This window comes from Tamandua tetradactyla, chromosome 17, assembly GCF_023851605.1.
Source record: "Tamandua tetradactyla isolate mTamTet1 chromosome 17, mTamTet1.pri, whole genome shotgun sequence".
Lineage (NCBI taxonomy): Eukaryota > Metazoa > Chordata > Mammalia > Pilosa > Myrmecophagidae > Tamandua > Tamandua tetradactyla.
Window position 1 is genome coordinate 4426664 of NC_135343.1, and position 22828 is coordinate 4449491.

Consider the following 22828-nt stretch of genomic DNA (forward strand, 5'->3'; position numbering starts at 1 on the left):
CCTAACTCACCACCGCCAGGGGGACTTAAATCAGGACCTGAAACACGGTTCTGTTTGAAGAAAACTGAAGCAAATACTTTTCTCAATTCAAGGAAATATACTGTCTCAAGAGAGTTCATCGGAAATGATCTGCTAGTAGGAGAAATGATGGTTGTGGGGTAATAAGAGCCAACATGCTGTTTTTCAATTACAATTGTTTATGTCTCAGGTCTCAGAGCAAGGCTCGACGGAAGGAGTTTTTGTTTAGCCCATAGTTATCACGGCATTCAGTACCGATGCCCTCTAAGAGAATGCAATTAATACATCAATTTAGTTGAAACAAAGAAGACCTGTCTCAGAACTTTACATGATGAGCTGTAAAAAGCGGCCAGATACACCCTTCAGTATATTTTGTGTTTCGAGTGTCATAGAGATGGACTTTCTCTAGTTGTATAGTTCCAAGACCTAGATAAAGAATTTTTCGTGAAGAGGGAAATACAATAAAAGTAGTTGAACTTAGGGTACCTAAAATCAAATTATAATATATGGTGAAGTCTTAACTGATTCTGATGGCCAAGTATCCACAGCTCTACATATTCCCATGGAGATTAGCCTGTTCCAAAGAACAATTGGAAATGTTTTTAAAAATAGAGAGGAATTACATAAGTTGCACCCAATTCTGTGATCCCCAAAAGCTACCCTTTCTCACTCACTTCTCTGCACTCTGCATTCCCAAACCCACCTTGGCTAATGCATGGCTAACCCAGTCTCAAAAGAAACATGCAAGTTAGATTTGTCAATGCAGAAGAATGACAACATTTTAGGAAATTTTCTATTTTGAACATGTTGTGCCAAATACATTAAAGGAAAAAAAAGAGACACCCCTGCATTATCTTCCAGGTACCAAACACCAACATTTTTATTCGGAAAAAAAGATCTCTGCAAACCTCAAACTCCCAGGTCAACCGAATGAGAATTTTAAACCAGGTCTACATTAAATGAAATCCCTTTACTCTCTGTTTAATCTGGTGTTACAGGATGTCCCATTCGTGTGAATAGAAATAAAACACAACATAGCACAGAAGCTACGTCTGAAATATTTTATTGAACAGGCAATGCATTGTGCAACGGTTAAGGACACAGATGCCGAGTGGAAAACTTGCTTAAAAATGAGTTTTGACCCGTGTCTATGTCCCTTTGGTCTCTTCCCCGATGGCCATCTTGGCTTTTGGAAGTGGCATCCCTGCTTCACCACAGGTGTCACTTCCAGTCGTAAACATGTAACTCTGCAGGCGAGACAGTAACCAGAGCCAGCAGGCTTATCTCCGGTGGAAGCACGGCACACGCATTCTCCTGAACACTTTCCTCCTGGCCTTGCAGCCACAGCCTTTGGGCCCTAGAGCTCCTTCCTGGCGTCCGTCAACGAGGTTTTGTTTTCTGGGCATCTCTAGCCCAAGACCGTGGCTGTGAGCTGGCTAGCCCCATTTCACGGGCGCTTTCTCTCCCCGCAGCTCTCTCTCCTATATCCTGAAGATAAATTCGGTCTTAAATTTTGCAGTTTTTTTTTTTTTTAACCAGTGATTTCCCGGCAGTTTTTTCACCTAAGCATCTCATCAAGGTAGTGGACAGTCTTTACCAGCCACGTCAGCCTATTTTATAATCTGAGGCATGTCGCTCCAAGCTTGAGATTTCTTTCTGGCTAGTTCCATCCAGGAGGGCTGGTCGGCGCTGGCATAGCTGGCTCTCTTTAGCTGACTCAATTCTTTCTCCATCATCGCAGCAGACTGAGCCGCTGGAGGGAAAACAAAACAAACAGAAACATGAGCAATGAGTCTGGACTTTCACTTAGGCCTCTCGCGTTCCCTTAAAACACACGGTGGATTTTATGTTTCATGCATTCCCAAACATAAAAGTCACTAATCTGTAAGCATGTAAGAGCCTTCGAGGTGGGAGATGTAATTTACGTGGCCAAAAGGCCTGGGAGGAGGTTCTGACCGTTCCAGCCACGCAGTGAGGCAAGAGAAACTTTGGAAACAAAACTGCCAAGAGCCATTCCAGGCGCTTATGTCAAAGCGGTGGGTGATATTTGTGCGTCCCGTACCCAAGTTCTGATGGGACAATGAGATTCCTCTTTGCAGTCCCTCTTTGAGGTTGAACTTGGCCCCCGGCTTCCGCTCCGCTGTGGGCTTGGCAGGTGCGATCAGGAATGACTTGCTGCGGACAAAGTCAGCTTGCTTTGTGGGTTCCTATTAGGACATGAGAGAGACACCATGGGAGGCAAACACCACCAAAGCGGACCAGCCAAGGTCTCCCTCCCAGGAGGAAGTGTGCTTGCTGGTGCTTTCTCTGGGGAGTCCCGGGTTGCTACGTCCCCAAGCCTCAGCCCCAGACGGTGAGACTGTAGCGCTTCCATTTGCAACAGCCAAATGAGCTGCACTGGCAAATATTTATGGAGAACTGTATGCCACTTGGGGTGCCTACCGCCCCCAAAACTGGGAGTCACTGGGTAATATTTCTTTTACGGAATATTCCTGCAGGAGGCTGCAGGAGGGTTTTCATGCACTGGCAAGGTTTGGGGTTTTGGTTAAAGACTAGGGAAGCGGGGCCACCTGCAGGGGCCGGCTCATTTCACCGCACAACTGAACCACATGAGGGATTTGCTGTGGTGGCCATGGACCTGGCCTGCCTCCAGCACCACGGATTAGGGAGCAAAAGCTGCTTTTAGCTGAGGAGGCAGCTCCCCCCTCCCCCCCACCCCAGTCCCCAGCCCTGCAGCTGGAGCGGGGGGCAGGGAGCCCCAGCATGCAGCTGAGGCAGGGCTCGTATGTCACCGAGCAACGGGCCGGGCTGGAGCTGTGGACACTGGCCATGCGTCTGGCCAAGAAGTGAGTTCAGCCCTGTTGCATTCTGCAGCGGGGAGCTGGGCCGCCGGGACGATGGCCCTGCCAGGCCTGGCACCCGCCCGGGGCAGACCTCTCCGCCACAGAGCTTATCACTGAGCACATCATTTGTTTGGCTTTGCTGAGCCGCGACCACATGTCAGCAGTGGTGACAGGTGACGTCTTGGGAATGAGCCTGCAGGACACGCAGTCCCCGAGGGGTCCCGGCCCCTGGTTGGCGCTGCTTGTGGGACTTATGGGAGCAGCAGTGTCTGCTCTAAGCACCTGGACTCTCTCCGTGGCCCTGGCTCGCTGCCCCACGTCGGACTTCAGGGTGCACACCCTGGGCCCATCTTCCCGGGTGGGGGGTTGCTCCGGAGCCCCTTGGCGCTTCTGCCGTGCGACGATGACCCAGGCTGGCACGGGCTGGCCGGTGGCTCCGGGACCCGCAGCTGCAGGAGACGGGCCCTTCTCTGCAGGCAAAGGCACAAGGTTATGGCAGAAGGGTGCTGGCCGTCCCCCCTCCACGGCCCACCCCGAAAGAAACTGCAGCCCTCTAAAGGAAATTTCTTACTCAGTTTCCTTTAGAGGGCTGCAGTTTCTTATTCAGATGCGCCCAGAGGTGCACCAACGAGGTTAGGCTCCTTTTGCAGGAGCCACAAAAAGCTAACAGCATCTGCTGCTACCAGATAGATGGGCATTTTAACGCTAACTTCCTCCCAGGAAATCCTTTCTGAAATGGGGTTAAGAATAAGTACTTAAATGGGTAAGGTTTCCTCAATAGAACCCTGGCATTTGGGACTAGCCTGTGCTGCCCGATTCCCGACTCGCTTGGAAGCTGTCTACATACAAACACTCTCTTTTCTTTCAAGGCGTGTCGGCAGCCCCTTCCCTCTGTGGACAGTGACACCCACAGTGGGCACCGAGAAGGAAAACTGGGCTCTGAGCCCACGGCCCACCCGGGGACTTTCTTGCACATCAAACTGCGTGTCTTTGAATTGGTAAAACGGTGTACCAGCCCCCCCGTCCCGCCCCTCACTTTTCACCTCTTCTGTGTGTTCATATTTTCAATGATAAGAGTTTATTCCCTTGGCAGACAGAAAAAAGAAATGAGGCTAATTTTTAAAGGAACTCTTTGGATTAAATAAATAGCTTTGTACAGGTACGTCAGAAGCACATCACGTCCACCAGGAGCCTGCCCCATGCAAAATAAAGGCAGGTATTTATCTCCCAAACACCCTGCCCCTGCCCCATCGTGTCTGATGGAGTCCCTTTTCCCTTCTCCACAGGGCACTTACGGTCAGGTGGACACAGCACCCAGGATGTCCTGGATAAGGGAGTAAAATGCCTGTCACTGTTCTTTGTGGCTTGCCTTAACCCCACGCCCTGCTCCGGCGTGCATGGCATTTTGCTCTCTTTCATTCTGCTTCTGCCTCCACTTCGACCTAGAGTTCTCTTCTCCCTGTCCCCAGGTCACCAAGAAGCCACTGCCCTGCAGGCGGCCGTCCCCCTGTCCCCCGGAGCTGAGAAGGGCCCTTGGCTTCACGCGCATAGACCTCTCCTTGACCTGCCTCTGGAACGGCTTCCCCTTTCCTCCTGGCTGCCCCCCAACGTCTCCACCCACCTGGAACCTTGCTCTGCCTCTTTGGCTCATTCCTTGTCCCTTGTCACCTCCTCAGTCTCTCCCTGACCAGACTTTATTCTTGCTACTTTACAAAATGCTTGCTTTCCCCCCAGCTCAAAGAAGGAGAAATGTCACTGTGCCTTGCTGTCACACCCCGTGCCCTGGCTGCCAAGTCTGTCGTGCCACCAGCTCACCCCCTGTGCCCGCCTTGCGTCAGCTGGTCCCCGAGCCAGCCATGGGCTCTTCTCTCCTCCCGCCCGCCAGCTGGACCCACGTCTCCATGGCTGACACGGCCTTGCAGCCGCTCCGGGGAGGCCTGTCCTGTTCGGGCATTGGCGCCAGCCTCTGCAGTTCTGCCCTGGGTCCCTGCCCCAAGCCAGATGACTCCTTGTTCCTTCCCCTTGGCCTTCACCTCTCCTTCCGCAAACGCTCCCCTCTTCTGCACTCCTGATTCCATCTGACACTTACTCAGATGGCCTGCAAGTGTACCACACGGCCCAGCTTTCTCTACACGAGTCACTCATGCACCCACCCATGCATCCACCCACGCCCCACTCACTCACCCACCCACGCCCCACTCACACCCACCCACGCATCCACCCACACCCCACTCACTCACCCACCCACGCCCCACTCACACCCACCCACGCATCCACCCACGCACACATCCACCCACACCCAATCACCCATCCACCCACGCCCCACTCACACCCACCCACGCCCCACTCACTCATCCACCCATGCCCCCACTCACGCATCCACCCACGCACACATCCACCCACGCCCCACTCACTCATCCACCCATGCCCCCACTCACGCATCCACCCACGCACACATCCACCCACGCCCCACTCACTCATCCACCCACGCACACATCCACCCACACCCCACTCACTCATCCACCCATGCCCCCCACACCCACCTACGCATCCACCCACGCACCCACTCACTCACCCATGCATCCACCCATGCATCCACTCACGTATCCACTCATGCATCCATCCACGTACCCACTCACATAACCACTCACGCATCCACCCACGCACCCACCCACGCATCCACTCATTCAGTGTTTGCTACAGACACAGACTGCGTTAAACAGGGAAACAATGAACAACAAACTGCCTGTCCCTTCAAAAAGCCCACAGTCTAGTGGGGGAGACTAGAGACCAACGAATAACCATGATGGAAGTTGGAAAGTGCTAAAGTTGACCCAGTGTTATGTGGAGCCAGGGTCTATCACCCCTGGGTGGGGTGCGGGTGGGGGGTTGCCATCTGGCGTTGGGACTCGGAGGAGGTCCCAGCTGAGGGCAGGGCAGGGCCAGGCCCGAGTGGGGGGCCGGAAGGGTCGGTGAGGAGCTGGCAAGTGCGGCACCCCGCGTGGCCGAGAGGCAGGCAGGGGGCCGCTGGGGAGGGTCTCCTCTGCCGCTTTCCCGTCCACACTGGAAGCCCCCATCTGGAGGTGGTATGGAGGTCAGCCCTGATTGGGGGGTGAGAGGCCGGGAGGCCGGCAGGGAGGCTGGGAGCACCAGCCAGGGCAGGGTGCCAACAGCTGGACACCTCGTCTCGTCTGGAAGCATCTTTGCTTTCTCTGCAAGATGCTACCTGGACGCCACCTTGTTGTGGTTGGCTGAAGCTGCCGGAATGCAGTGTACCAGAAAGGGGTTGGCTTTTACAAAGGGCATTTATTGGATTACAAATTCACGGTTCTAAGACCATGAAAAAGTCCAAATTAAGGCCTCAGCAAGAAGATACCTTCACTTAAGAAAGGCCCATGGGGCGGGCCACGGTGGCTCAGCAGCAGAGTTCTCGCCTCCCATGCCGGAGACCCGGGTTCTTTCCCCAGTGCCTGCCCATGCGGAAAAAAAAAAAAAAGAAAGGCCAGTCATGTCCAAGGTTTGTGTCACACAGGAAGGCAGATGGCAATGTCTGCTGGCCCTTTGTTCCTGGGTTTCATTGTTTTCAGCTCCTGGTTCCAGTGGCCTCTCTGAGCTTCTGTGCGTCTCCAACCTTCTGAGCCCTCTGCTCTCTGCGTCGGCTCTTTAAAGGACTCCAGCAAACTACTTAAGGCCCACCTTGAATGGATGGGGCTAAATCTCCGTGGAAACAACCCAATCAAAGGGCCCCACCTTAAACAATAGGTCTGCCCCTACAAAATGGGATTAGGATGAAAAGAACATGGCTTTTCAGGGGTACATAACAGTTTCAAACTGGCACACACCTCCTCCAGGAAGCCCGCCTGGTCACCCTAGCTGGACGAGCTGACTCTCCTAATTCTTTTTAACTCTCTTGGGACATTCACCCCCTGTTTGGGTCAAGACTGCTGGATGAGATACCCCTGACCATGTCCCAGGAACTGCTCTAATATTTGCTCTTTTGTGATGTCATTTTGCACCTCAGTCCTCAACCAGAGGACAGCAGCTGCCTGGCACACAGGGGGTGCTGGGTGGGGCGGGTTTCACGCAAAGCTTTGTTTCTCATTTTCCTGCTCCATGAGAGTCCATAGAATTCGTCATCATTGCTGTCTTCCTGGCTTTTAACTTTTGTATTAAAGTTCTGCTTTCCATTTCTCCTCCTGGTGTCAGGCAAGCTTGTTGCCTTGCCCCCTGCCCCCTGCTCCCTGCCCCCTACCCCCTGCCCCCTGCCCCCATCCCCTGCCCTCTGTTGGCCCTGGATGTCTGGGCGGTGCCGTCCCCCGGTCGCCCACCCTGAGTGTGTGCCCGCCTCTCCTGCCCAGTGGACAGACCCTTGCACACGGCGTGTGTTTTGGAGAGAGGGGCTATGCTAGGGGTTTAAATTCCTTTCCTCGTTCAAAATATTCTTAAAAGTTCTGTCGAGGGCAAGTGCACACTAAGAAAATTCTATCATGGGTTTCCAATTAGATGCAAAGTATTGGGCTGTTAAATGCCAAATCAGCACCAGCCTCTCTGACGTGCTTCTGTCCCCCCATTTCTGTGGTTCCACAGGGCGCCCCCTTTTCTACAAGGACACCCCACAGCTCTGCTAGCTCATAATGCTGTATGCCTGGATTGTCCTATTTGAGCCAAAAAAGTATATTTTGAAAATCAACAGAGCAGGTTGAGGGAGCACGGGTGCGTGCAGTGTTCCTAGAGAACATGGTGAGGGGAGGCCCTGGTGGGGGGCTGGGGGTCTCAGAGTGGGCCAAGGCCATGGCCCCCACCCCCGAGGACCATCCCCAGGCTGACGTCTCAGGGGACCCAAAGCTTGGCATTTCCTGTCTTCTGACTGCTCGTGGGATCTGCAGATCTGTAGACAACGCTGCCAGGTCAGCTTGGCAAGAGGCTACTTCTTCTTTCCCGATACCAAGAGTGTGCAGGAGGATTCCACCCTGAGGCAGCAGAGCAGGCCTGCCTGGGGATTTAGGTGAAGCTTCTGGCATCTCACTTTCTCCCCCAAAATGACAGCAGGTTTATGCTGTCAGGGGTGCCTGAATTTGCAGTGGCCAGTCCAGGAACCGTTCCCCCGGGGCGCGAACCAGCAGTCATCTATACCTGCATGACCACCTTCACCGGGGTCTCCAGGAGAACGACCCCCCAAAACACAAGTGCTCAGAAAAGAAGGCTGCAGATTTTATCCGATGCACTGCATACGAAGGGTGAACATTCTGGAAGGCCTGGTGCTTTCGATGCATGAAGCTGCAACAGCCACAGAGGTCGCCCTAAATAACTGAATCTCAGATGAAAATTGAGCAGCAAACATATTTTTTGGTTGCTGTTATTTCAAGGTATGATTCCTTCAAAGGAGGCGGCCAGAGGGGCAAGCAGTTTATAACTTGATTCTTCTCCAGATTCCTTCCTCTTCTTAGCACGCTCCCCTGTCGCAAGGATCTATTTTGAAAAGTCTATTGTTGAGCATTAATTTCCAAGCATGCCCACTCTCCAGGGGCCCCGGCGGGCTGAGCTAATGAGCACGGCTTCCTCCCTGGGGTGGCAGAGTGGCCAGTGGCCGGCGCCAGCCACAGCTCCAGAGCCCAGGCCTGCTCTTCCTGCCGGGCTACACGAGGTCGCGCACAAAATCCAGAACTTCTCCGCAACTCGTTTCAGCGTCAAACGAGGAGAACAGCAGTTTCTACATCAGTGCGAGAAGTCGAGGAAGCACGTGGCAGCACACGGCAGTGTGACCTGCCACCCGTGTCAGATCTCACCCGGCGCGTGGTGCACACCCATGAGCCATCAGCCCTGCACACTAGCACCTGTGCTCTATTGGGAGCGGGAACCAGCACCTGCAGGTGCAGACAGCCTCCCACCGATAGGCCAGGAGCCAATGCCGGGACGCCCAAGCACCTGGTGCCGTGACCGTCCCCACAACCTGCATGCAAAGGCCCTGCGCTCGCCTGCCCGACCGTCCGCCCCATGATGTCTCAGCCATCTCCGCGTCCACGGTGCCCAGGCCGGGCCAGCAGGGTCCGAGCAGGGCAGGCTGTCCCCACCTTGCACTCCAGCCACCGCACGGGGAGGCAGCCCGGACACACATGCATGCACAGCCTCCCCTCTTGGGAGAGACCCTGGGCATCCTGGGACAGCCCCAGCAGGCAGGGGGGCAGGCGCGCAAATGGCAACATAACACCCAAGCTTTAGCCCATTTCCATCCCTCTTCCTGGGAGACTTCAGCTCTGCTGACCCATGTATCACTCGACACCCTCAAAGGCAGAGTCCTAAATGCAATGGGGAAGAAATTCACCAAGCTGCTGCACCCCAGCTGGCAGCTCTCTTTACGTTATGACCCAGCTACTACTATTCGAGAAGACCCCAAATTAACTGCTCAGAGACCCCTCCACGTTAAGCCATTTCTAGAGCTGCTCAGCCACCCTGCTGGGAGCAAATGCAGCCCATCACCATTTGACTGACCGAATTTTGTTCTGTCTTCAAATTTTTTATTGCAAAATACCTACACACATACAGTCCACACGGTGCACAATCAGTGGCTCACAATATCATCACACAGTTGTGTGTTCGTCACCATGATCATTTTAAAACATTTGTATCACTCCAGAAAAAGAAACAAAAAGGAAAAAAAAGTACTCATTCATCCCCATATCCCAGCCCCTCCCTCTCACTGACCCACTGACTGAATTTTGATGAGTTTTTTGGCTTTTTTTTTAGATGTCCATGAAAATTCGCCCGGAAGTTACTATTTCTTTCATTTGAAAAGGACTTCTTTAAACAAACAGTTGAGGAGATGGGGCCGCACCCATCCGACAGCCAGCTGGGGGGCTGGGGCCGGGAGCTGCTGCAGCTGGGAAGACTGGGCCCTGGCCCAGGGCTCTGCTCTCCGCCCACCCGCAACCGCGCAGAGGCTGCCTCTACCTCGTACACATGTGGCAGAGGCTGCCCTTTTTGAAGCATCCAATTTTTAAGACTCTTTCCCCTTCCAAAATGTTTTCCCTGACTCTAAGAGTCCACGTGCACGCTGGGCAAACCTGGGAAGTAGGTAAAAGCATGCAGAAGGGTAAAGAGCTTCCCTAGGGCTCGAGTAGGCTGTGTGCCCAGGGGCACTCACTCCTCACAGCAGCCCCTTGGGCGGGGCAGGGGAGCAGAGCTGGGCGCTGTGGGCAGCTTCCCTGGGGAGGTGGGAACCCCGACACCAGGCCTGCGGCACCCTCTCCCCAGGGGACACTGCACAGCCCGTGCGTCTCATTCTGTTTCTCAGCCTGATGTGTCCGGCATGTGTTCACTGAGCCGGAGACACACAGTCTGAGTCTTTCTGCAGGTACGTTATTCTTCAATTAAAGAAAAAAGAAAATCACTGACTTTCGGCTAAGTAGGCCTCACTCGATGCTTTGATTCCACGAGGGGCTGAGTCTAGCGCCCTGCTCGCCTGGAGAAAGGAGGAGAGGATGCTCCCTGGAGGAGGGCCCCCGCCCCCTCCCTACCCCCCTCCCCGCAGACGTGGCACCCACCCTTGGTGTGCACCCCAGGGTCCTTTATCCACTGCCCGCTCTAACAGTGTCTCCGCTGCACCCACCCCAGCCCCCTCCCTCCCCAGAAGGTTTAACCTGTACCCCACCTCCTGCCCCGTCTCCCTGCCATATATGGCCTCCCAGATCTGCCAAACAGGGATGTTACCCCACAATCGGGCAGGGAAAGCCACGGCTATTGCCCCAGAGCCCCTCTGCCAGCCTCCGGCCTGGGGGCCCCTCCTCGCCCCGGTCTCTTCTGCCTCCCCAGCCCCGTGATTCACCTGGTTTTGATTTCTCAGTCAGTGCCGCAACCCTCTCCCTGCTGCAGACACCTCCCCTCCTAGTCCCCAGGCCCCCGAGGCTGAGGAAAGGCCACCACTGGCCCCGCAGCGCGGTCATGTCGCAGGAGGGGCAGGCGGGCACGGTGTCCCCTCGTCTCTCGGACCCCGGCCGGTCCTGGGAAACGGCATCGCTTCCAGGGGTGGAAGGGGAGGGGCGCGGGCCTGGGAGCAGCAGGCACGCAGGGGGGTGGGGTGGGGGTGGGGGGTCCTTTGTGCGCACATGAAGAACGCCACGGGGAAAAGGGGGTGTGTGGCTCCCGGCTGAGCTGGTGGCGCCAGGCGGGCACCCACCCTGTGTGCGGGCGTCCGTGCTGGGCGTCCGTGCTGGGTGCTGGGCCAGGCCAGGTGCCCACTCGCGGGGCATGCCAGGGCTGCGGGACCCCGGGGCTGCCCAGCCCCCTCCCCCTGCCCCCAGACTAAAATGCACTCGCCTCTCAGCAGAAGGGACGGGCCACACGGACCGGTCACCCACCCAGGCGGCGGGACGAGCACCTTGCAGGGCTTGAGGGTGAGAGGCGCCGCTTCTAAAGGCCACTTGGGAGGCCACTGCGCTGCACGACGTCCTCCTGCTGGGCCTATCCCCGCCTGGGCACCACCTGAAGGCCCCACCATGCCCACGCGGCCATCTCCAGCTGGAGTGTCCAAGAACGGCCTCCAGTGGCCACCAAGAGGACAGGAGTCCATTCTTGGATGGCCCTTGGCCACTGAGTCTGATTTCCATTCCTCTAGCCACCGTGGACAGTTCCAGAAGTTTCTCCCACCAAATAACTGTGAGCAGCAAAGGTTCCTGGGGCTGCAGGATATTCCCCGTCCCCATTTCAGGGGTGGCCCACGGGCCTCAGAGTCAAGGCACTCGCCCAGGCCCCCACGGCCAGCACCCAGCCGAGCCGGGTGACCCACGCTGACCTCCTGGGTGCCCATCCTCCCTGTCCCGTGTTAGGGGCCATGGCCCACGGCTGTCCCGCACACCCATCCCTCCCTGGGAGGCCACACGTGGCGCATCCACCCAGCAACCATCATCGTGGCTCCCTGCCCAGGGCGTCACCAGCATGGCCAGCTGTGCAGCCGCCTCCCTGGCCTCTCCCCACCAGATTCGGGGAGCACCAGCCCCTCCCCAGCTGTGATGGCCCCAGTGTCCCCAGGTGCTGCCTAATGACCACTGGGTGGGAAATCGCCCCGGTTGAGACCCGCTGCAGGGCTCAGAGAGGATGGCAGGCCCAGGCCAGTCTCGGGGTCCCATCTCCCCTCGCAGCTGGAGGCCTGTGGACAGTTTACTGGGCTATTTTTGGAAATTGATATGTAAAGTATTCACCATGACACTTGGCATTTTGCAAGTCCTCAGTACGTTACCTAAGGTTGTCGTGATTTACCAAGTATTTATAAGATGCACACGTAAATCCACTGCAATCTCTGTCTTTGGGGCACCGATGAGGGAGAAGGACATGTAGACAAGGGGGCGAAAGAAAGCACTGGGGACCTGTCAGGCTGAGCACACCCTTACAAGGACCGAGGAAGAAGCACTTAGCGACAGCTCGGAAGCGAAGCTGTCCAACAGAACCTTCTGGCAGGGCAGAAATGGTCTCCATGCTGCCTGCCAGGCACATGAGGCTGCTGAGCCCCGAGGTGCCACCAGCGCTGCCCAGGAAGTGCAGCTTTTCATTTAAATTAGTCTAAATGTGACAGCGGCATCCGCCGTAGCTCCGCGGAGAGCTTGGGGGCAGACTCTGGACACGTCGAGTGGCCGGAGCTGCTGGCACCTCCCTGAGGAAGGGGCTTCTCACGGCTGGCCCTACAAGAGAGGGCCCCGGGGGGCTTCAACACCCATTGCTTAGAACCCTCCTTGCCTCCGCAGCCAGAATCTCCGAGGTGACAGGGTCCCGCTTTGCACCCAGCGTTGAGAGCCCCTGACCCCTATTCAGCTCTGAGCTTCTGGCTGGAGGGACCCGTAAAGACGGAACATGCACTCCCCCCTCTCTGGGGGCATCTAAGTGCCCGGTGGTCCATCTCAGCCACTGAGAGCTGGGCTGATCCCTGACCCCTTCTCTCCAGGCTCTGGTGAGCCCCCTGCCTCATCTGGCCCCCAGGGCGTCCATCCACAGGCTGCCCGCACAGCCCCCGCCCCTGGCCTCACCTCCAGCCACTTTTCCCTGGCACCCACAGTCCTCGCCCACTCACACGGACCCTCGCCTGGCACACATGCCCACTGCCATCAGGGATGCCTTTTTGGGGGTTGCCTGGAGCCCTGGGGCAGCACCCAGGGGGCTTCCACCCCTGCACGGGGTGAACGGCTGCCTTGGAAAAGGTACCGGCACTGTCCAGAGAACGGGGGAGCTGCTCACCCACACGGGGGCTGCACCCAGGAAGTGGGCTGCACTGCAGAGGAGCGTGCACGCTAGGCCTGCAGGTTGTGGGTGAAGCACAGCTCAGCTCGCCTCTCATCTTCCACAGCTGGAAGATTCCAGCACCTTCCAGGCTACTCTCAGGCCCAGCAGCCACTGCAAGTCAGTCTTGGTTCAGTAGAGTGCAGGGTCTCTGAGCTGTTCAGCGCCAGGCCTCCTGTCCCCCTGAATGCTGGGTGTCCGAGCTGGGGCGGGGACTCCTGTCCACAGGCAGGGGTTGAGGAAGGAGTGGGGGGGGGGGAGGACAGGCGGGGTCTCCCCGCTGGGTACCTGCCTCTGACTCAGCAGTTTCCCTCTCTGGGCCTGGCAGTCCTCTGATGCCTACTAGGGCAGATGTGGTTCTGGGGACCCTGTCTAACCCGGCGCCCCTGTGGCTGTCACACTCCTCCCTGCTTAGCTCCTGCTCTGTCCACGTGCACAGACGCTCCCTGCTGGAGTCCTGTAGCAGGGCTCTGGGTGCAAGGGCAGGCCCGTGGCAGCCTTGTCTGCTCCATGGCTCTGGGGGGCTTGAGTCCAGCGCCAGCCCCTCATCTCCCCCAACTGCAGGGCACACATGTCCAGCTTGCCGAGAAGTCCCATGGAAGCCCCTCGTTGCCTCTGGCTGAGGGAGGTTCCCCAGGTCCCACCCCACTTGAGATGGGGCTGGCAGAATGGCAGCTGCTCTCTCCAATCCCCCTTCCCTCCTTGCACTGCACATTCTCTGGGTGGCAGTGCTGGGCACTTCACAAGTCCACGATATTACACTTTGTGCCCTAAACACAACTGAGGCAGAAGGAAAGCCATTCCAACATGCTGTTCCACGCGGCCAAGACGAGGATGTTTTGGTACCCCGTTAGGAAAGTGTTCTAGTTTGCTAGCTGCCGGAATGCAATATACCAGAAATGGAATGGCTTTTAAAAGGGAGAATTTAATGAGTTGCTAGTTTACAGTTCTAAGGCTGAGATAATGTCCCAATTAAAACAAGTCTATAGAAATGTCCAATCTAAGGCATCCAGGGAAAGATACCTTGGTTCAAGAAGGCTGATGAAGTTCAGGGTTTCTCTCTCAAGTGAGAAGGCACATGGCGAACACAGTCAGGGCTTCTCTCTTGGCTGGAAAGGCACATGGCGAACACGGCATCATCTGCTTTCTCTCCTGGCTTCCGGTTTCATGAAGCTCCCCGGGAGGCGTTTTCCTTCTTCATCTCCAAACGTCGCTGGTTGGTGGACTCTCTGCTTCATAGTGTTGTAGCATTCTCTGCTCTCTCTGAATCTCTCATTCTCCAAAATATTTCCTCTTTTATAGGACTCCAATAAACCAATCAAGACCCACTCAAATGGGTGGAGACATGTCATCCCTTAATCCAGTTTAACAACCATTCTTGACTAAATCACATCATCCAGGGAGATGATCTCATTACAGTTTCAAACATACAGTATTGAATGGAGATTATTCTACCTTTATGAAATGGGATTTATATTAAAACATGGCTTTTCTTAGGGGGCATACTTCCTTTCAAACCAGCACAGAAAGTAACTGCACTGTGTGTACCTCCGTCCCATTCTGTGGTTGAAAATGCTTCCACTGACCCATGCGCCATTATTACTAATGATTTCATCGTACAAAGAAGAAGTTAGAACTCAGACGTTAAGAAATTCACTCGCTCAGTATCCCACAGGCCCTGGAAGGCAGACCTTGGAATTAAGCTTCAAAATCCACGCTCTTCAGTCTCGCCCCCCTGCCAGCTGTCTTGTCTACCTTGACTACTGCATGCCTCGGGTCCAGTTTTCTCTTCCTTTTTCTGGATTCTTAGCATGGAAGCATAGATGATTGCTTTGAACTCTTTCTTCTTTCTAACACATGCACTTGATGCTATAGATTTACCCCTAAGTACCACTCCACCTGCATTTCACACGTCGATATGTTGTACATTCATTTGAACTTAGTTTCTCATTTTCTCTGAGACTGCCTCTTTGACCCATGAACAATTTAGTAGGACAGCACTTAATTTAAAGTATTTGGTGATTTTTCAGAATATCTTTCCAGGTATTTTCCAGATATGTAACTGAAATCTCTTAAAATTCTGTTGTGGGCAGAGAACAAACTTTGAATCTTTTCAATTCTTTTAAGTTTAATGAGGGTTGTTTAGTGACAGTATACAGTCTACCCACATGAGTATTTTAGGTGCACATGCAGAGAATATGCATTCGCTGTGGTTGGGTGGAGTGTTCTTCAAATATTAGTCAGGTCACGTTAGTCAATAGTGGGGTTCAAAACTTCTGTGTCCTTCTTGATTTTCTGTATGCTAGTTCTCTTCATCAGAGAGAGAAGTGTGCTGACATCTTCAGGTCTTATGATGGTGTTTTCTATTTCTCCTTTCAGTTCTATCAGTTTGTGCCTTATGGAGTATTTTAAAACTCTGCTGTTAGGTGCATACACATTCAGGATTGTTAAGCATTCTTGATAAATAGATCCCTTTATTGTTATGTCATCCCTGATAATTTTCCTTATTCTCAAGTTATCTTTATCTGATATTAATATAGCCACTCCAGCTTTTTGTTGTATTAGAGTCTGCCTGGTATATCATTTTCTATCCTTTTATTTAATTATTTTTCACTTATATTGTTTATTTTTATCCACTCTGACAATTTCTTTTAGTTGATGTTTTTAGACCATTTACATTTAATATAATCATCATATGGTTAGATTTAGGTCTATTATCATCTGTCCCCTTTGTTTTTGGTCCCTATTTTCCCTTCCATGCTTTCTTTTTGAAAAATTTTAAAGTATTTTATTTTAATTTATCTACTAGCTTTTAGACAATATCTGTTCATATGGTTTTTTAAGTGGTTACTCTAGTAAAAACTAAAGTTTTTACAGTCTCCTTGGAATTAATATTTTACCACTTCAAGTAAAAGATACAGAAACCTAACAGTCATATAGGTTCCTTTGCCCTCCCCTCTACGTTGTGGTTGTCATGTGTATTGCATCTACATACACTGAAAAATCTTATAAATGTTGTAAGTGTTGCTTTCAATGAAAAGTCTTTCAAAACCTTAAGAGGCAAAAAACAGTCTGTCACATTAATCTAGACAGCTGCCATTTCTGACGCTTTTCTTTTTTTCTGGTATAAGACTTCCTCGGCTACCATTTCCCTTCTGCCTGAAGAATTTCCTTTAGCATTTCTACTAGCCAATTTTTTTTTTCTCAATTTCCCTTCATATGAGGAGTCTTTATTTTGCTGTAATTCTTGAAGGATAGTCTCACTGGATGGAGATTCTGGGTTGACCATTCTTTTCTTTCAGCACTTAAAAAGATGTTCTACTATCTTCTGGCTACCATGGCTTGATTAAAAAGCTACAGTAATTTCAATTATTTTTTTAAAATATTTTTCTTGGTGAAAATGTAGACTTTTTGTTTGCGTTGCACATTTTATTGATTTCCCCACTTCTTTTTTTTACTTCCTCCTCCCAACCTCTAGAAGAAGAACTTAAAACAATAAAACCCCTAACTCTGTGGGGACCCGGAAGCGGAAAAGGACCTCTGAGCTTGTTACTTCCGGGTCACTGGGGGAGTGCGGGATTCCGGGGCGACAGCGGGTGGCGGAGCCGGGACCTCGCATGATTCTCGGATCCGAGGAGGAGCGGTGTGTGGGGCTATGGCTGCGACTCTGGACAAAGACGCGTATTATTGGCGAGTGAAGAGATTGTACAGCAACTGGTGGAAAGGAGAAGATGAGTATGCCAACATTGACGCCATTGTTGTATCAGTGGGTGTTGATGAAGAAATTGTTTATGCCAAATCAATTGCCTTACAGACATGGCTCTTTGGTTATGAACTAACTGATACCATCATGGTCTTCTGTGATGAAAAAATCATCTTTATGGCCAGTAAGAAAAAAGTGGAGTTTTTGAAACAAATTGCCAATACTAAGGGCAATGAAAATGCTAATGGAGCCCCTGCCATCACATTGCTGATACGAGAAAAGAATGAAAGTAATAAGAGCAGCTTTGACAAAATGATTGAAGCCATTAAAGAAAGCAAGAATGGCAAAAAGATTGGAGTGTTCAGCAAAGACAAATTCCCTGGAGAATTTATGAAGAGCTGGAATGACTGCCTTAACAAAGAAGGCTTTGACAAAATAGATATCAGTGCGGTTGTAGCGTACACCATCACTGGAAAGGAGGATGGGGAGCGCAACCTAATGAAGAAAGCAGCCAGCATCACTTCTGAGGTCTTCAACAAATTCTTCAAGGAAAGAGTCATGGAAATAGTTGATGCAGATGAGAAAGTTAGATACAGTAAACTCGCTGAGTCTGTGGAAAAGGCCATTGAAGAGAAGAAGTACCTAGCTGGTGCAGACCCTTCTACTGTGGAAATGTGTTATCCTCCTGTCATCCAGAGTGGTGGCAACTATAATCTCAAGTTCAGTGTGGTGACAAAAATCACATGCATTTTGGGGCCATCACTTGTGCCATGGGTATTCGCTTCAAATCTTACTGTTCCAACCTTGTTCGCACCTTAATGGTTGATCCTTCTCAGGAAGTTCAAGAGAATTACAACTTTTTGCTTCAACTTCAGGAGGAGCTGCTGAAGGAATTAAGACATGGTGTGAAGATCTGTGATGTGTATAATGCTGTTGTGGACATGGTTAAAAAACAGAAGCCAGAGCTGCTGAATAAAGTTACCAAAAACCTAGGGTCTGGAATGGGAATTGAATTCCGTGAAGGTTCTCTAGTAATCAATAGTAAAAATCAGTACAAACTGAAGAAAGGGATGGTTTTCAGCATTAATTTGGGATTCTCAGACCTTACTCACAAGGAGGGAAAGAAACCAGAAGAGAAAACTTATGCCCTATTCATTGGTGACACAGTACTTGTGGATGAGGATGGCCCAGCTACTGTTCTCACGTCTGTGAAGAAAAAAGTGAAGAATGTGGGGATTTTTTTAAAGAATGAGGATGAGGAAGAAGAGGAGGAGGAGAAGGATGAGGCTGAGGACCTTTTAGGAAGAGGTTCTCGGGCAGCATTGCTTACAGAAAGAACACGAAATGAGATGACTGCAGAAGAAAAGCGAAGAGCACATCAAAAAGAACTGGCAGCTCAACTCAATGAAGAAGCAAAGAGACGATTGACCAAACAAAAGGGAGAGCAGCAGATTCAGAAAGCTCGAAAATCTAATGTATCCTATAAAAACCCATCTCTGATGCCTAAGGAACCACATATTCGGGAAATGAAGATCTATATTGACAAGAAATATGAGACTGTAATAATGCCAGTGTTTGGCATTGCGACACCTTTTCACATTGCCACAAAAAAGAATATAAGTATGTCTGTGGAAGGAGACTACACATACTTGCGAATCAACTTCTATTGCCCAGGCAGTGCTCTTGGGAGGAATGAGGGCAACATCTTTCCTAGCCCAGAAGCCACTTTTGTTAAGGAAATTACATACCGAGCTTCAAATATGAAAGCACCTGGAGAACAGACAGTACCAGCACTGAACCTTCAGAATGCTTTCCGAATTATAAAAGAAGTACAAAAATGTTATAAAACCCGGGAAGCAGAAGAGAAAGAAAAAGAGGGCATTGTGAAACAAGACTCACTAGTTATTAATCTTAACCGGAGTAATCCCAAACTGAAAGACCTGTACATTCGCCCAAACATTGCCCAGAAGAGGATGCAAGGCTCACTGGAAGCCCATGTCAATGGTTTCCGCTTCACATCTGTTCGCGGAGATAAGGTGGATATTCTGTACAACAATATCAAGCATGCTTTATTCCAGCCCTGCGATGGAGAAATGATTATTGTCTTGCACTTTCACCTTAAGAATGCCATCATGTTTGGGAAGAAGCGGCACACGGATGTGCAGTTCTACACGGAAGTGGGAGAGATCACCACAGACCTGGGCAAACATCAGCATATGCATGACCGAGATGACCTCTATGCTGAGCAGATGGAACGAGAAATGAGGCACAAACTGAAAACAGCCTTTAAAAATTTCATTAAGAAAGTAGAGGCTCTAACTAAGGAGGAACTGGAATTTGAAGTGCCTTTCAGGGACTTGGGATTTAATGGAGCTCCCTATAGGAGTACCTGTCTCCTTCAGCCCACTAGTAGTGCACTAGTAAATGCTACAGAATGGCCACCTTTTGTGGTAACATTGGATGAAGTGGAACTGATTCACTTCGAGAGGGTTCAGTTTCACCTGAAGAACTTTAATATGGTAATAGTCTATAAGGACTAGAGCAAGAAAGTGACGATGATCAATGCCATTCCTGTAGCCTCTCTGGACCCCATCAAGGAATGGTTGAATTCCTGTGACCTAAAGTACACAGAAGGAGTACAGTCTCTCAACTGGACTAAAATCATGAAGACAATTGTTGATGACCCTGAGGGCTTCTTTGAGCAAGGTGGCTGGTCTTTCCTGGAGCCTGAGGTGAGGGGAGTGATGCGGAGGAAGGGGATTCAGAGTCTGAAATCGAAGATGAAACTTTTAACCCTTCAGAGGATGACTATGAAGAGGAGGAAGAGGATAGTGATGAAGACTATTCATCAGAAGCAGAAGAATCAGATTATTCCAAGGAGTCATTGGGCAGTGAAGAAGAGAGTGGTAAGGATTGGGATGAAGAGGCCCGAAAAGCAGACCGTGAAAGTCTTTATGAGGAAGAAGAAGAACAGAGTAGAAGTATGAGCCGAAAGAGGAAGGCATCTGTGCACATTTCAGGCCGTGGCTCTAACCGTGGTTCCAGACACAGCTCTGCACCCCCCAAGAAAAAGAGGAAGTAACTTCTGAACTTTGGCCTTGAGCTCCATTTTTCCTCCAGCCAACACCTGAAAATTTTACATGACATAGAAACTGTATTTTTCCTTTCATTATCTTTTGAAGTTTTGCCATTTGTGTTTATGGGTTTAGTGGGCCATTTGTATGGACCAATCTACTCGGGGAATTCCAGGCCCACCAGGACTTGTGCCAATGGCCCCATCCAGATGGCAAATGAGGAGGTGTTCTTGGAAAATGGCAGAGGAGTCCACTATTAATAAATACCATTTTATCCCTCTTTTCCTCTCACCTTCTGCCAGGGCATCAATGGCTTCTGACATCATAATCTTTGGGCATCTAAGACATTGGTACAGGGTGACCCTTAACTACTTGTACCATGGTTCTTAATAGCAGATTCGATCCTTCATCCTACCCTCCTGCCATGACCTTCCTCACATCTCTAAGTTCCATCCTCGTGATACTCATAAAAAGGCTCTTGGAATTTGCTAATGGTTGTGATAATACATGCAACGTAAGCTAGTGTCTCCATCTGAATTTTCCTGCTTTCTTGCTTCATGCAAATTCTGAGGTACTTCTGCTACCTTGGAAGACATAAGAAGCAGTGACACTCCCTGACTCAATTTCATCCTCTATAAATTCACACATAAAGTGGTAGAAGGCAAAATTACCACTGTCTATATCCTTTCTTTTCTGACATAGCATTTGAGGAAGAATGGCTGTGCATCATATACTGCTTCTGGCGAAGTCTAGAGGGAGGCTTAAGAGTCAGGTTTAGATCGGGAAGGGGCAAGTTATGGCTTGAGCCTAGGATATCCTGATGAATAAAGAGGAAGGGAGGCCGTATCTACACGAGCCTCTCGTCACTGCTGCTCTTTATTTTTACTTGTCTTGCATTGTCCTGTATTTATCACAGTTTCTGTTGAACAGCTTTTGAAGTATTTGGGAAGTTTATCTTGCCATATCCCCCTCCCGGTTCTCTGCACCCACCTGTCCCACTGCAATTCCTTCTGTGTTCTGTAACTTTAAGATAAGTGTGGGGGGGGGGGGTCCTTGGATTTTGTTTGTTTGTTTTTTTTCTCCTTAGCAGTAGGACTTGATATTTTCAATTTTGGAAGAACTAAAAGATAAATAAACTGTGTTTTTTTGTTAAAAAAATTTTTTTTCTTGAGAAATCTTCACACACATAGTCTATCCATAGTACACAATCAATGGCTCACTATATCATCACTTAGTTGTGTGTTCATCACCTGTAATTTGAATTTTATGCTCCTATTTGTATTGTGTCAGATTTTTCTCTGGCTGCTTTCAAGGTTTTCTTTTTTGTTTTGTTTTTTTTGTCTTTTCTTTTCTGAAGTTTGATTGTCTTCTTTGGATTTATCCTGTGTGTGGTCCTGAGCTTCTTGGATCTGTAAATGTATATCTTTCACCAAATTTGGGAAGTTTTCAACCATTGTTTCTTCATAATGTTTTGTTCAAATATCTGTCTCCTCTCTTTCTGATACCCCTATGACGTGAATGCTTGACCTTTTGATTTTGTTCTACAGTCCCTGAGGCTTCGTTCTTTCCCATTTATTTTACTCTTTTCTCAATGTCAAGGAGATATTTTCTATGATCTATCTCCGAGTGTACAGACTCTTCCTCTGTCCCTTCCATTCTGCTAATGAGCCCCTCCAGTCAATTTTTAACTTTCATTATTGAATTTTCCATCACTAAAATTTCCAATTACTGTTTTTTATAGCTTTTATTTTGTCCCAGAGAATTTCCGTCTTTCAATTCATTTCAAGATTGTTCCCTTTCACTTTTTGGACTGTGGGTAAATCGGCTGCTTTGAAGTCTTTTTCTGATACTTCCAACATTTAGATCTGAGTAAGGCTGGAGGGCAGGACGTTCCATTTCGTTGCTGGTGTTTACCTGGGTAGGGATGAGAGGATGGAAGAGTCCCGTCTCGCAGGGGCTGCCCCACCGTGGGGGCTACTGCTGTGAGGCCCGGATCTGCCCGAGTAGGGAGCCGGGCAAGGCCTGTCCTGTCGGGGCTGGCGCTGGGGGGCGGGGGGTGATGCTTGGTGGCTGACGTCTATCAGAGGGGGGCGAGGAGAGTTCCAAGGGCTCCTGGGGGGCATGGCCAGGAGGCCCCTTCACCCCAGCGCTGGCTGCTGGGTCACCTCTGGGGTCCTGATTGCACCCTCCAGGGCCCCAGCTTCCGTCCAGGTTTTGGGGTCCTCTGACTGCACCCTGTTTATGTTGGCCGGCTTCCTCATGGCCGTCAGCGGGGAGGCGGGGGGGTGTGGGCTCCACCTCGGTCAGACTGTGGCCCCGCCCCCCGTAATTTTAGCAGTGACATGACAAGGTGATTTCCACCATCGTTTTTAGGCCTTTCACCTCCTCCTATAAACAGGTGTGACGATGCTGAAGTTTCTGGCTGCGCAGCTGGGCAGATGGGAGTTCCGAGAAGGACAGAGGCCCACGTGGGGATAAACGTGACCGTGAACCCTGGGTGGTCAAGGCGGGCTGTCCACCGGGCAGCCGGGTGGCTGTCGTGGTCGAGGGGCTCCAGGTAACAGCGAACTCAGGAACCAGGTGGGGACTCAGCAGGAAGACCCGCTGCAGCAGGAGGCCAACAGAGACACACGGACACTTGGTCTGAGACACACGGGACACCCCAGGAGACGGGCCGCCCTTCTCAGGAAGGGACCATAAAGGGCCAACAAGAAGTGCAAATGCGAGGAGACGTGGTTTTCTTGAACAAGTCAAAGAGATAGGAATATATTTCTAGGCTGATAACACCAACAACAAACTTGTATTCTACTCAAACGAACTTGCGCGCGTCTTAAACACCGTGTCATTAGAGGAGGGTGGGTGGCCGTCTCTTTGAGACCAGTTCTTCCAGGAAATGTCTCCGGCATGCAAAGACTAGACGGGCCCCT

At 51.1% G+C, this 22828-nt stretch overlaps 1 protein-coding gene and 1 pseudogene across 1 annotated transcript in view; one reads left to right on the forward strand and one right to left on the reverse strand.

The window, feature by feature from the left end:
• Positions 1–1065: 1065 nt before the first annotated feature.
• Positions 1066–22828, reverse strand: part of CRACDL (CRACD like) — a 103305-nt gene continuing 81542 nt past the window's right edge. The window contains 3 exon segments of the mRNA XM_077133839.1: positions 1066–1771; positions 2081–2225; positions 3144–3331. Coding sequence (XP_076989954.1) covers positions 1629–1771; positions 2081–2225; positions 3144–3331 — 476 coding nt within the window. The 3' untranslated portion in view covers positions 1066–1628.
• On the forward strand, positions 16714–20720 carry LOC143660630 (FACT complex subunit SPT16 pseudogene; annotated as a pseudogene).